Genomic DNA, 15,679 nt, shown 5'->3' with positions numbered 1-15,679 from the left:
CAGTGTCTGCTAATTCAGCTTGAATGACTACCCAGACCCTGACACCTCTAGGCAAACTATAGGAGACTCCTGTGTCTGTTTTCAGTAGGTATTAATATGAACATAGAAGGCTTCCTAATGTGACTTTCAGAATGTACTTGTCCAGGAGGGATTGATATCCCATTGGAATGGCTTTCTAGGGATATTTCAATACTTCAGTCTTGGCAGAATTGAGGTGGGCATACAAGAATGAAGGTGGGGGTAGATCCCTTAAGCAGAGATTTTAAATTTTCAAATAGAGCTATGTTTACTACTTGATGTCTTTTCTGCCTCTTACTTCAGAATAAAATGCTTTTGAGTGGTAATCAAAATATGTTCATTCAGTGTGCTTAGAGAGAGGTATCTTTGCTTTTGTCAGTACACTTATTTGGTTCACGATAGGTTTTTTATTGTCTTGGTGATGTGGAGGAGTAAACGTAGAAAACCAGTTTTGGTGATTGATTGGAGCATCACTTGGATCAGTTCTGAATGTTTGCCCTGCATTAACACAGGATGGTCCTCTTATTCAGAATAAATACTGTAAGTCTTGTCTAGAATCTTTCTATGCTTGTTTATGTCTAGAATCTTTGTAAAATTGTTAGTCTAAAGGTCGCTAGAATTTTTCAGGGACAAATAACTTCTCAGCTCAGCCAGGTGTTTAGCAGGGAGTCCACGTAGTGTCACATGATGTTTGGGATGCCAAAGCTTGTGGCCATGCTGTGGAGATCAGAATAACCATTTAACCTGTTTGAGGTCACTGGTTTGATGTTCTAATAGGAATTGAAAACCCCTTATTAGGAAACAAAAATCACTAGATCAAGCTTTGATTGACTGATGAGTCAAACTCCTGGTGTAGGCTTTGCAGTGAGATTACTTCAAAGTTGATTTATTATCATCATCATCAATGCTGGTTTGGTATGTAAACCCTGATATTACAAGGCAAAGGTCATGCACCTTTGAAATTTAAAGTGCCGGGTTATATTATTTCTCAAAATAGTGATTAAATTTGCCAGCAGACACTTGGCAAAATGCAAGGGGCAGAGTCTAGTAGAAAGGCTGGGTGCATAGCTTGCTTTTGGAGAAGTGATGTTCTAGCCAGGCTCTCAGCTCTGGGGGAGATGATACTTTCATAGGTGTCATTCTCCATGTGTGACAGTTCTCAGCTCCAGCCTTTGTGCTTGCCCTCTTTGGGGATATTTGGGTTTGGTTGAATGCTCTCTTCAGTACCTGTGCTGTGGATTGCTCAGTCCTGCATTACAGCTTATGGAAGTATGAATAGGAAAGGGAGCATTAGGATGAACTGTAATGTATTTCTATTCTAAATTTTATTGATTGCTCGTGAACTGGTCTGTGAAGCAGGCTATTTTTTCTAGAATTATTTTGGTCTAAAAACACTTTAAAAATGTTTCAGAGGAGACTAAATGTGTATTATGATAGCTAGAAAACTGTTAAAATATTTATCTGCAGCTATTTGTAAACTCATAAAAAGCTTAATTTGATTCTTCTGATACACTAAGTCTCCAGTGACTAATCCGATAACTACACGCTTCCTAATGAGTAGTCTGAGCATGACTGACCTTGCAAATACTTTGGCTCACAAAAAAAAGTACTTTATGTTGGTAAATTCTTTTTCACAGTTTTCAATGGGAGGTTTTAATTTTGCCTATGACTATGTAGGAAAATTAAACAAAAAAGAACATTTATACTAAAAGTATCTTGTACAAAAAATACAATAGCTTTGTTAACTAAGTCTGAGCATCATCCTCCCCCAGTGTGAGCACATCAGTTAATCATACTAGGCATTACTCAGCTTAATTTGGCATCAGTAAAACTTTAGATGTAATCCAAATATCAGGGTAAATCTTTCCCTGAATTGATGAGAGTCTGATTTTAATACTGTTCTGGTTCTGTAATTCAGCATAGGCTCTTGCAGAACTAGGGAGCACTTAAAAGGTTGGATGTGTTATACACTTGTTTTGAGAACATTGATGTTGGTCATTTACAGTCATACAGCTAGGGAGTCTCTTTTTAAAAGAAGAAAAATAGGCTCTTGCCAGAAATGAGTTATTATGAGGACATGGCACTTGTAAGAATACCCAGGATTAGCCTAGCTGATGATTTCTCCAGTGGCATAACCAGATCCTTGAAACTCTCACAAATGAATTGCATAAAAAGTATGTCTTTTGCTGCAAACAATGCTCTGTGTTGTAAGGAGCAGTGAAACACACATGAGTTGTGGTGTTTATTGATTAACTAAACTGACAAGGTGATGTTTGATAATTCCCCCTTCTGGAGTGCCCCCTTATGTGCCTAATGAGAGCTTGCAGAATTTTGCCATCTATACAGAGTCCCTCTATCATCTTATAAAGTAGTTTAGGCAACACAGTGGGCATATCCTGCGTCCAAGAAGTCAGTGAGGACAAGATCTCATCCCCTCTGTTCATACTAAACTGTTCTGAAAGTTTAACATGTCCTGTTTCATATTACAACACAGCCACTGGATCTGTCACTGTCCTGGCAAGGCAGGCAAATCCTATGGAAGTAGGTAACTGATACAAAAAAAAAAAAAAAAGTGGTCTAGCTTTTTAGATCTCACTGAAGATTGGGGATTTTTTTCTTTTCATAACAGAAGAATGTTTCCAAATATCACAGTTGTTCACAGAAGGGTTACATTCTGCCATCTATCTTTGTGCAGAAGTCCCACTGGGGTCTCTCAGCAGGCTGCTCCCAAAACACAGATGTTTCTGGCTATTCATTCAGCATTTTAGTGCTGTTGCTTGCTTCTGCCTCTCTAGCTTTTCCTAGCAGCTTGTTAAAATACAAATACGTTTTGTTAACACCACTGATGCTGTCTCCAAAGTGAACTAAAATAAAAAAGTCTATGTAACCACCACTGGGTGGTGTATGCCCATGTAAGTAAAACTCACTGAAGCCAACTATTGGGAGTTCTGCATGTGTGGAACTTGAAGATCTAACCCCAAAGCCTGTGTGTCTAATTTTTAATCAGGCAATTTCCTTGGAGTTTATCAAAGAGAGAGGCTCAAGGATTTGGCTAGTAAGAAGGTGGGTTTATATATGCTTCCATGTCCTTGTAAAATTGAACTTTGAAGGAGGGAATCTGGTGTATATTTATACTCTCCTTCTGAATTCCTGCAAGTTCTCACGCTTTATTGAGAACCACCTATTTTTACAAGCATGGAAAGGCCCTTAGTGTGTCTGCTGATATCTTAAATTACTCAAAACTGATCTTAAGAACAGTCCTCATGTCACCCACGTCACTTTTTCAGATGCAAAGGGGGATGCCATTTTCTACCACTTCCATGTTCTTGACACTGCTGTTTGACATCTAAGAGCATCTGTAGAACCTTTGTGGGTGTAGATTTTGGAAGGATAACGACTTATTTTTGCTAGATAGCACAAACTATGCTGAAAGCAAGTGTTAGAATATCTTAGTGACCCAGGAGCCTAAGACTTCTGGCATTGCAACATGCTTCCTTTTCACTGTCTATTTTGTATCAACCTGTTGCAGGAATGTAAGTTCCTAAACTACATTTGACGGTCTCATGTTAGCTCTAGTTAAATTGGTGAGGCTGAGTAACTGAGGCTTTCAGAATAAAGACAAACTCAGGGAGGAATAAGAAAGTGAACCTTTTTTCACTGCACTGATTTACTCCATACGTGCCATCCAATTCAAGTTTGTTGTTCTGGGTTTTTTTGGGTTTTTTTGTTTGTTTTCTTCTGTCATCCAGTAGATCCTTATAAATATCAAAAGGCAAGCTATAACCCTACTCTAGGAATCTTGTGAAACTTTTTTTAAAAAGCAAGTCTGAGTATGCTATACAAATGTAGAAATGCTACCTGATTTTGTTTTTTAACTTGCTAGACAGTCCAGCAAAATTGTTAAGATGATGGATTTAATGTTGTCTATGTCTATTAGTACTTGATTACATCTTCTGTATGGAGATATATAAACCAGCAGTTATGTGAAACCCATTGGATTATTGTTTTGAGATAACAAAAGTTGTTCTAATGCTGAGAAGGTTCCTTCCTGCAGTAGCAGGAGAAAGAAGTGAGGAAACAAAAAACAAACAACAAAATTTAAGACTATCTGTGATTTAGAACTGGAAAGACAGCAGCAAGATCCAACAATATTCAGTAGCTCTGCCTATTGCTTTGCATTCTTTGCTCTTGTAGGAAAACTTACCCATAGAACACACAAACTCCCAAGCCCAGTTAGACCAAGAAAAGGAACTCTGTTGGCTTGAAAGTCAGCACTTCTAGAGTTTGAATCCCTTAGAGGAGTTTCTACTAAATGAAATTTATATATGTGTGTGTGTGTCCAACAGGAGAAGCAATGGATGGCAAGTTTTAAAGATAGCATAGAAACAATTGTTGTGAAGAGGAGGGAGAGAGCTGTTAACCAGTCCCTGGCTATATTTCGATTCCCCACTTCTCAGTGCAGGGTCCATCCTGGAAATTCTGTCATGACTGATATGCTGGTGGCCACACTCTATCAAAAAGCATAGAAAAAGAAGAAATACTCTCAATATCTGGATATGAGTGAACTTCACTAAGCCAAACACAATCAAGCTGTAAAAATGAGTTTATCCCCCTATCAGCTGTAGCTGGTGTGTTTTTGTCCAGCTCAGCTAGCTGATGTCCTTCATGAGAACACCTCCTTAGGAAAAGCCCATTGTTTGATGGGTTTTGACCATTGGAATTATCCTATCTTTTTAAGTATTTTAAGGGCCTGTAAAGGAAATCGTTATACTATATATGTGTTCAGGAATGACTTCCTAGGTGCTCATTGAGATGGTTTGTACTGCAGTTTGTTCTCTATTTAAGAGCAGAGTAAAAAAACTGTTTATAAACCCTGTATCAGCAAGCAGTTCTCAGTCATTCCATAGGTTACCTTTGCTTGTAAAGGTCTGATTTCACTTTGCTGGTATGGAAGAATTGGTGGAAGCTTTTCACAAGAGTTGTGAAGTAGTTAGCTGTCTCTCTGTGCTAATGAGTGCCCAGGTTATTCTGGCTGAACTGCCACAGGATAATACATGGAGACTAAACCAAATGCAAGAGACTTGCAGACTGTTACCTCCTGTGCCTGAGCTAGCAGCAAATCATAAAGAAAGCAGGTTAGGAAACTAAGTGACTGAAAAGATGACAGAAAAGCATTCTAGGTATCACCTTGTGCAATGTGAGATAGGGAAATACATCTCTCCCTAAAAATTGCCAGATGACTTGGAGATCTGGCAATGGTGCAGATGTACTGTCATGAATGATGCTGCTGCTACACCTGCACCTGACACTGTGGAAGTCTGCTGAGTTTAGATGCATTGTGCTGCTGCAGTGTGATTTGCTAGAATTACTTTTTGGACATAATGAAATAAGGATGGAGGGTATTTTTCAGTACCAACTTTCTTCAGCCTGTCTGGGTGGTGAGCAGAGAGAGACTTTCTGACTCCTTTAAGAAGTTTCAGAGGTTCCAAACTAGAGGAAGTGTTTCAGTACCAGCCCTCCTTTCTCGTATCCTATTAAGTTTCAAGAATGGGTGTAAGTCCATGTAAATTGGCAGGGATTTTCCCATCCTACATTAATCTTTTCACAAGAAGCAAGAATTTTATGCTATGAGTGTGAGGCATTAGCCTTTATCACCAGGCAACCACATTATAAAGACATACATAACTACCTTACAGAACATTGCTTTCTATCAAGCAGTTCTCTGTATCATTCACCATTCCCACAAACAGTCCTCCATCTGCTCGGCAGGGTCTTTTCTGCCTGTGTGTGATCTGAAAGCACCCCAGGCACCTGCCCGGCTTGCAGATGGTGTTGCTCCATCAGAGTGTGAAGACAGCACTGACAACACAGCGTATTTCAGGGAGATGAGAGGGGATGATGGAGTTAAGGTCTTACTGAAGATGTGCCAGGACAGTCTGAGCTAACTGTAATTGTTGTGTGTCATTTTGTTTTGTTACTGTCATTGCTAAACTGTGCCAGAGGTAAGGTTTTGTTTGTGACAAGTCTCCTACCTACTTCGGGGGGGAAGAGTGGAGGGCAGAAATCCCAATCCCACGTGAAAACTGCCCCCCCCCAAAAAAAAAAAAAAAAAAAAAGCTTTTCAGGGGTCCGGCGCTGACTTTTCTAGATGCCTTTTTTCTGCGCAAGTGTTTTTGGTGTTTTGTTGTTTTTATTTCCCCCCTTTGATGCTCTCTTTTAAGTACGAAAAAAAGTGCTAAGCAGGCTGAAGTGGCAGCAGATGCCAAATACGCCTGTGCTCAAAACTAAGTTAAACTCCGAGGGGAGTGCGAGCCCTCCCTACCGTGAAGGAGCTGAGCGGGGGAGCGCTGGGGCAGAGCGGCACGGCAGCCGCTCTTCCCTTGGCCATCAGGCACCGCTCCCGGGCACAGCGGGGCGAGCCTGGGCTCTGGCTTCCCGAAACTGCGGGAAGGAGAAGGGGGATGCCGCCCTTGCGGCGGTGCGGCTTTGGGACCGGGGGAGAAAGACCTCGCAAGCGGTGCTCTTACCCCCTCCATTTTTGTAGCAGAGGTAGGGAAATCGCCAGACGTTGGCCAGGTCCACGGCGAAGCCGATGACGGAGAGGAGGAAGTCGATCTTCTTGCCCCAGGTCTCCCTGTCCTGGGCGTCGTAGCGCGGCGCGGGGGCGGCGGGCAGGAGGCTGCTGCTGGTGTACTGCACCCCGTTGTGCTCCTTCACCAGGATCAGCTCCACGTCCTTCTTCGGGGGCGGCGGCCCCGCGCGCTCCGGCAAGGGGGCCACCACCGACACTTTGCGGTCGGGCTGGATCTGTTTGTTCATCCTCGCCTTAAACATCCAGAGAGAGCGGAGCTGAGGCGGGGGAGCGGGCGCGGCGGGGTGCGGGAGCGCAGCTAACGGAAGTGCGCTTCCCGCTGGAGGCGACTCCGCGCTCCAGCCCGCCGGTGTCAGCGCGGCAGGAGCGAGGCACGGCCGTAATAAGAGCCATGCAAATGAGGCGGGAGAGGGGGGACCGGGGTGCCCCCGGGGAGCCAGCGGGGCTTCCCGCGCCCTTCCTCCGCGGGGAAGCGGCCGGCAACAGCCCAGCCGCTGCCGCACCTGGGGCACGCTGCCCTCACCCCTGCCCCAGCTCCTGCCCAGCTCCTGTCCCGGCGGAGACCGAGCTGGAGCCTTGCGACCCGCGCCGTCAGCCGGCCGGAGCCCCGCGCTGCCCCAGCGCTGCACCTTGTCCTGCCACCCGCGGCAGTTGCACCTTAGACAGTCAGGGCTTGCCCTGCTGCCAACCGCGGCGCGCTCGGAGCTGGTTCTTGCCGTGAGGCAAAATAACGCATCCCCGGTCAAGCAACCTGAAAGCCCGTTAGCAGGCAACAGGTAGAGCTACTGTGGACTGCCCACTTCCTTTCTTTCCCTGCTGCTGACCTGCAGTACGGAGGCGTCTTTCCCCTGCCTGCTAGCGTGGCTTTAGTTAAATAGTAGAATTTGTTTTTTGACATCAGAACCTGGTGGGGTGCAGCTTGAATGGCAGAGCTGGACGCTGCTAATATTTCTCTGCCAGGACTGCTGGATGCCCAGCTTTTTCGTTCCTGGAAAGCATGGGACTGTGGTAGGACTCAGTTGTCAGGTTAAAGTATTTGCAGGACATGAACTATTTTTTGCTCTTCCAAATGGGACCTGGATCTTCTATGTGTAAAATGAGCAAAGAATTAGCTGGCAGAACAACAGTGATTAGTTCCAAAAATTGGCTAAATAAGCTGCAGGAAGGGGTTTTCAGGGGCTCTTTCTGTGTACAGCTGTAAGCAGTACAGCTACGTTCAGCAAGGGAATAAAATTTGGGCACAAAAGGCAGAAACCAAATTCTCCTCCCCAGTGTTAAACAGCTTCCCTTCCCTGGCATCAATGAGAACAGGTCACATCACAGGATTCTCAGCAGTGCTACAGCCTACAGTGCTTATTCACTCTGCTAGGACTGATAATACAGTATTACAATCATAACATATAAAGAGGTGCTAGTCAGAATTTGTAAGGAATACCAGATTTCTCTACAAATTTGGAATGCGAAAAAGAATCCCAACTCAGAATCCCAAGCCTCATGTATCATCAGCTTCCCTTCCTCTTCATATGCCACAGACTGCAAAGATGCTAGTAAGACAGGTATTGACGTTTTCTGTCTTCACAAAAAGCTCTTGGTTCAGGATTCAAGCTGTGACTTGGATCCTAAAGCCCTCATCTGGGTGAGGTACTTGAGCAGTGGCTATACTGTCTCAGAGCAATTGTATGCCTAGAATATGCAGCTCCTATGTTCCCTTTTGGTTACTTTGAGATTTCCTGCTCCCATCTTCTCTGAAGATACCACATAAGACCTTTTTTTTTTCCTTTTCTTTTTGACACTTTGTGCCATACGTGCTGCAAGTACTTCCCCCATGCACAGTCACTACATACACTTGCTGGTTGCCCATGCAGCACAACCCACGTTTACACTCATGCGCAGTGGCATTGCTGCCTACTCCTCAAACCACCCATCAGTCACAGCCACCACATGCATCAAACACATATCTGTGTCATACGCAGTGCCCCCAAACGTGCCCACACTCCCCTGCGTTTCAGTGAGCCTACACACCCATTACACACACCTTCCCCCATAGTGAATAAAGGACAAGCTCTGTTCTGGATATATAGAGACCCTCTGCTCCCAGCTGCAGAGCCCAGAAGCCATCCTACTGACAGACTCACCAGGTAGCACTGGGGATGTCTCTGCCCCATTATGGGAACACAAAAGGTGACTGAAGGGGATTTCTTCTTCCTTGGTTCCACCACTCTGGGACTGCAGTCTCTTTGGGACCTGAGGCTGTAGCCTAGCCACTAAGGGGCTTTTAAAACCTGGTTCCCCTCTCTCCACGTGATTATTACTGCCTTAATAATCTGCACAGACTTCCTATGCTGGACAGCAGCACTCACATATTGCTTCTGGAAAAATAAGGCCTTGCTAAGGAACAACCTTTTCCCTATAAGGTCTCAATTAGCTGAACTTGATCATGATGTCTATGGTGGGAGGAATCTAGAAAGCTCCTGCTTGTTTCCTAAGAGAATTAAGTCACTGTGCATATATATATGCCTTTAGTTCTTGCATGGAAAGTGTTCACAATCTGGTTAATGTAATATCAACTGCACCCTCAAGGTAAGAAAGTCCTCAATTGGATTTTATAAAAAAAGTTGTTTAATCTTGACTCTGTCTGGATCTTGTTATGCCTAATGGAGCCTGACAGCGGGTAGAGTTGAAGTCAGAGAAGGGAATATTCTATTTAGAAACCTCAATGGAGCTAGGCAAGATGGCAGGCTGTTACTGATATTCCACTGTTGACTGGGAAATAGGCTATAGTTTACTTTAGAAAATAGTCAGGTGTTGCTAGGTTAATGGTCAACTATTCAAATTCTTGTCTATCATTCTGTTTGCATTGTAAAGGAGAACATGCTGTAACAGGAAGCTGAGATTTTCACTCATTGGTTAGTGTCTATGAAGAAAAAACACCCCAATGAACAACAATTAAGTGCATGCTTCCAAATCCCCATTTGGTGTGGTGTGAAGATAAGTTGTGTTGTTTGCAGCAGAGTCTGAATTGTCCACCTTGGGCAGCACAGCCAGCTGCCACTGGTGTTACGGAGCTACAGGATCTGTCTGCTTCCTCCCTGTGAACCAGCTTTGGGGAAGGGCTGTATCAGTGTTCAAAGATGTTGGAGCTCTCAGTTCAGAGCTGGTGCACCTGAAAGAATCTTACTTTATGTTATGCCTGATACACTTGATGAAAGGTCTTGGCAGTTGAGCCATAGAAAACAGTGACTGAAAGGGGATATGATTACTTTATAAATAAATTGAGGTAACTGTCACCGAGAAAAACACTTAAACCAGGGACAGAAGAAGAAGAAGAAGAAATTTAAGTGGAAAATGAGTAGAAGAGTTCTAACTATCAAAGCGGTTAATACAGTGGGAACTCAAGACCTAGGTTAAGAACAGGATTGTCTGATGAAGGTGCTTGTGAGAGATGTGATTTGGACTTGAAGACCCAGGACATCACTTTCTTATTAGAAGCCAGTATATAATGGAAAGAGTAAAAAGGGGTAGGGAATATATACACCAACTATTTCATTTCCTGTTCTGGTACATCCGCAGAAACTCTGAGCTCATTCTGTCCTTGGGGCTCACCAGTACTGAAGGACTAAACATTTTTCAAATGAAGTGCATAAGCTGAATGAAGTTAGGTTTGGTTGTTCTGTGATAAAAGGAACTCTGGGAATAGCCAGTTGCTGTAGGAACTGGGAACAAAGTTAGACGACAGCCTTCTGTCTGAATCAATGTTAAAGCAATTTCACAATGATAGGAACATGGCAGTGGCAGGGGTGCCCATCTTTCTAGGTTAGCAGGTAAAGGATACCACGCTGTAGACGGTCAGACACCTTTTGATGACAGCAGATCTATCAGCTCCAGCTTCTTGGACTGTTATGAGTGGGTTGGGCACATTTGCTTCGTAGTACCTCTCAAATCATATAGCCATTCCAAATGTAGTGTCTCCTTAGTGTTTAAAAGCTTTGTGTTGTACTGCTGTTACACCAGGCTGTTTTCATACCATCTCTTCCCCAGAGCCAAAGAAATGCATCGTTTTCACTGAGAGGGCCCATTCGGGTTGGTCCAACCCTGCATTTTGACAGTCAGTGTCTGTCATGCTACAAACTGTCTTCAGCTTGAAAAGAAATATTACAAAAGCACTCCCCAGTGTTTTTGTATTCCACTTGTGCAAGAATGTCAAGTTCTAGGCAAAGACAAGGCCTCTCTGGGTTTTTTAGGACAGTAGTATTTGTATCTTTCTTATTGAGTTGCTTGATATTGTCACAAATATATGCCTCTCACACTCATTATACCTGGGATCTGCTGCCTTTGGTATCAGGTGACTGTCTTGAAGGGATCTATCAGTGTCACCCAAGCAAGCTATCCCATGGCATCTTTATAGTTTTACCACATATTGAATATATATTTGTGTAGAGAGGATGATGATCAAGTCTGGGAAGTTTATGCCTCACAATTTCACCACTGCTTTGTCTATAGGCACACCCTCTTCACCCCACTTTGGCCTCTTTCCCACTTACTAGCACTGCCTAACCAAGGTAGATTATAAATCTACCTTGGAAAACTTCACAAGAGAAGTAGTTAAGTTCCAGGTCAACAATATTATTCCTCTCTACTTGTTTTGAATTGGTAGCTGCTGCTTTAGCATCAGGCTTATTCTGTCTCTGAGACAGTTGTATGAGAGCAATTTGGTGGAACTGGAAGTGCTCTCCATTTCAATCTGATTGTGTATGAGGTGCACTGCATCCTCCTCCCTTCATCTTGGCTTGTGCAGGAGAGAATCTGGATGCAGTGTCCAGAAAGGAGCAAGGGCACACACTGATGTAGTCCCTACTGAGACCAGCAAGAGAACCAGAACACATGGATCCATCGTAGTTTGTCCCCTGGGTTCACCATGTTGTACATCTACATAATCTTAATCTTCATAGTTGGAATAAATCTTTCCTGAGCAAAAATTGCCTAGATTTCAGATTAAGTCTTACCAAGGTTTAGTGAAACAGTAATGATTCCCAAAATTATCAGCCGAGACTTCAATGAGAATGGGGTCTCATTTGTTTTTTTTACACATGTATTAAATGTTTGTCCACAGACAGGTTATAAAACAGTCAAGTGTTCTGCTCTGTCATTTCCAGATGGTGATCCTGTAGTTTACAGAACAAATGATTGTTTCTCTAATCCTTAAAGGCCAGGTTTAGTATTTTATTCTGTTTGCTTCCTTCCCATTTCTTTTGCTCTAGGATTCCTTTTTCTTCCTGGGTGAGTCCCATTCTTCACTGATTTCGAATTGCCTGCTAACTTAATCATCTCAAAATGTAATTAGCAAACAAACTTTTGGGTGAATATTATTACTGCAAATATTTAATGAGCTCATTCCCAATAAAAGATCTTTCAAGGTGGGTAAGTAATTTCACTCCAACCCTGTAATTATCCTTATGGCACAACATAGTATTATATCCTCTTTAGTTGGTTCCTCTCCTGTCTTAACAATTCTATTTATCTCCATCTCTTCTGCTGAGACTAATAATTACAAGTGTCATTGTAGCAGCTGCTTTTGTGAAGTTGTGATAGATTAATATCTACCAGATTTTTCTTGCTTTTACAAAAGGCAGTAATCAGAATAAGGTACCAGATTATTCTGGCTTCCTTTGGGAAGCTCTTTTTGCATGTAGCAGTCTTCTGTGCTTATTGGTAGAATTTGGGAAAAAATGTTTTAACTTGGCAACTCGATGTTGTCATAGGATTATATGCATCTCCCTAACTCAAGGCTTTTGCAAGATGCTTCATAATTTCTGTCATCTGATGGGCCTGAACAGGACACCTCACTAAATGTCCAAAGCTAGACTGAGAGATGACCCGAAATATATAATGATAACCCACCTGGATGCATTCTTGTGTGATGTGCTCTAGGTGACCCTGCTCTAGCAGGGGGGGTTGGACTAGATGATCTTTCGAGGTCCCTTCCAACCCCTAAGATTCTATGATTCTATGATTCTATGATAAGAATTTCAGGTGATCCTAAGATTACATATCTTACTGCACTGCTGGTGGAAAGATGCTCAGTATTCTTTTCCTCCTGTTGAAATGATAAAACAAAACCCCAAAAGCAATCAATCTTTGTTTGCTGGGACAACCCATCCTTTCTCTTGGTGTTAGTGTTGCTGGTATCTCTGCTTGTACAGCAAATAAATTATGTCCACTTAAGAAGGCTGCAAAAACAAACTGAGGATGGGCACTGATCTCTTGCTTAATTTGAAATAGATACCTTATCATGGGTTTCTGATCTTAAGTTTATTGTGCACTACAATAGTTATTTAACATATTGAAGGCTAATCTTTATGTAGCCTCATCCATTTTAAGAGGCATCATGCACCTATATCTGAAGACACAAGAAGACTGATTCTTTTTCTAAATGCAAACTGGCTGATTTCACTGGTTACACTAAAGCCCAAACAGCAAGAACATTTCAGTTATTCACTATTGATGCTTTGTCCTGGGCCTAATATTAACATTTGGGACAAAATTATTTCCTTTTGTATAGAAACAGAACTCCTGTTGCAGCCAGTGAGGATGGTATGAACAGCTCTGGAGAGAAAACGTGGAAATGAAAGCCTCACTTAAATTCTGTTGTTATGGGCTTTTGTAAGAGTACTCAGAAGCAAGTGACTTGTGCTCAATGAAGTTGCCTTTTCAATAGGGGAAGGTGTGCAAGCAGCAGCTCACACTCCTGTTTCCCAAGGGTTACACTGCTGTAATATCCAGAGTTCTGTTGTGTTAGATGCTGAACATGCATAAGCACAGAAAAAAAAGTCAGATTCACCAATTATCTTTCCATTGCTGATAGCTGGAGAGAAAGGACCACTGTGTCTGCCAGTGGTCCAGAGGCAGCTGATTTCCTTAAGCTTTTGATATTATGATTCCATCTCTTTGAGATAGAAGAAGAAAAAATAGTAGCTGTTTGAAAATATCTCCTCCAAAACAGACTAGTCTCCTCCAGAAGACTAGTTCTTTATTTCCTTTAAAAGCAAAGTGAATCTGTAAAAATATAGACATTCAAAAGGATCCAAGACTCATCACAAGTATTAGTTGAAGAGCCAAAAAAAATTTTGTCTCAAACTTTAAGAATTTTGTGTATGTTTTGTCCTATGTAAGTTTACACTGTTGTCTTAAAGGCATTTTCATGTGGTCATCTCATGAATAGGTTTGAATAGGTTTAACATTTTTACAATGTATAGAGTTGCAAAGGTCCAAAGCTTTTGCAATTCTATAGCAACAGGTTCCATGTAAATACATAAAACTGTGAACTGATTTAGTACTTGGAAACCTCCAGTTGCCCTCACTTGTAGCATTTATCCAAATGCAGCACCAAGTAGCAAATTAGCTTCCCAGCTAACATTGACTAGTTCGGACAGTTATAAGTAAATTGTTTTTGTTGAGCTGATTGTTTTAAAATTAAGCCTCTAAGCACTGAAAGAATCAGCAATGCCAAAGGAGACTCAGAGCCTGCCTTCAAAGTTATGACAAGTCAGGCACTTGGCAGTTTTCACAGTGACCTATATTTTAATATGTGCTATTGGATTATTTCTAAAGAGGCTTCTTAGCCATAAAAGAATTATGCTCATTGGCTGGGCTGTGGCAAAAACACAATTGAATTAAGGATTGAAATAATTTAGGATCCAGCTGGACAAGTTGTCCCTGCGGCTGAGCAGTAACAGATGTATTAAGCATTGGAAATTGCACAGAAAAAAAGCTATAATTGATCTAAGGTAACCTCACTTCTTTATATTAAATAAATCAATGCTGATAAGCTGAAAGGTTAGAAGCAAGAAGCTGAATTTGAAGGAAGGCGGACCTGGGAAAAAGCAAGTCTAGGTAAAACAAGTTAACTTTTAGGTCCTAAATGAAGTAGGGACTGTGGATACTTGAGCTCTGTAAGTTCAGTGGCTACCAGCTTCCATATCAGGAGGATCACTGGGGAGTACTGAGGGAGAGCAGAGGAGAGGATACCAAATTGCACATCCTTGTAGAAGGGACACATTTTCTAAGAGGAAAAAATTCTATGATTAGCCATCTCTATGTTAATTTAGACATCTAAAATAATTTGTCACTATAAACCATAGGCAACCCACAGGCCTCACTCACGTATGTACCTGTAGGTATCACTGCATTTCACCTCAAAGATTGAAAAGGAAGGCTGCACTGTGACAGCCACATTCCACAGAAAAGTTGATGTTTTAGGGGTGGAATTTGTGTCTCGGTGTTAAAAATGTAGGTAAAACCAAAATGTTGGCCAGTAACGTGGGATACTGTATATTCCACCTGGAGACTCTCAATATCTGAACACTACAAGTAAAGGGAGTGGTACTAGAGTGGTAGGCTATAGAATGGAGTGAAGAAGAGAATATTGTCCTAGGTATATCTGCTGCTTGAAAAGTCAGCGACAAACTTCACACAATAAGCACAACTTCAAAAAAACAAAACAGAACAAAAAACCACTAGACCACCACATGCATGTATTTAATGGAAATACTGAAGGGAGGTTGGTAGAAGGTAGATTTTCCCTGTTGTTACTTCTGATTCCTTTTCTGTTTCCAGACTAAGTACAAATGGTTTCATAGGCATTAACCTTATCTTGGAAAGAGTGAAAAGAGACAGGAAAAATCCCTTAATGTTATTACTTTGAGTGCACATATATTCAAAGTGAATTTATACTTGCATGACTTCTTACTTTGGGTGTATGCATATTAAAGCAAACATATACTTGCATGACTGCTGAAACTGAGCAAAGGAGGGAGGCAGACAAATTGGCACAGACAGAATTGCCTTGATGAGGATATTGTAGCAAGTTCTGTTGCCATTTGTCCCGCAGAGCAGATAATGCAGGTGCCAGGATGGGGTTGTGTGTGCCCAGATTGGGGTTATTGAGTAAGTGTCTAGAAAGATAGTAATTACAGTGCTTTGGCTTCTGGTTTCTGCGCCGCTCTGCTTTCCTGGCAGGAAGCCTTGCGCGTCTGGCTGTGGGGACGGAGTTAAGAGCAACTTTCAAGTAAA

The 15,679-nt window shown here is 42.3% G+C and overlaps 1 protein-coding gene across 1 annotated transcript in view; it reads right to left on the bottom strand.

Annotated features, from left to right (window-relative positions):
* SLC6A2 (solute carrier family 6 member 2) overlaps positions 1 to 6,902 on the bottom strand; it is a 63,816-nt gene extending 56,914 nt beyond the window's left edge. Inside the window, exon 1 of the mRNA XM_051629688.1 lies at positions 6,546 to 6,902. Within this exon, the coding sequence (XP_051485648.1) occupies positions 6,546 to 6,852 (307 nt within the window). The 5' untranslated portion in view covers positions 6,853 to 6,902. The remainder of the gene's footprint in view (positions 1 to 6,545) is intronic.
* Between the last annotated feature and the right edge of the window lie 8,777 nt (positions 6,903 to 15,679).

Source organism: Apus apus, chromosome 11, assembly GCF_020740795.1.
Source record: "Apus apus isolate bApuApu2 chromosome 11, bApuApu2.pri.cur, whole genome shotgun sequence".
NCBI classification, from domain to species: domain Eukaryota; kingdom Metazoa; phylum Chordata; class Aves; order Apodiformes; family Apodidae; genus Apus; species Apus apus.
The sequence above is the reverse complement of the archived record's forward strand: the minus strand, read 5'-3'. Positions and strand labels throughout refer to the sequence as shown.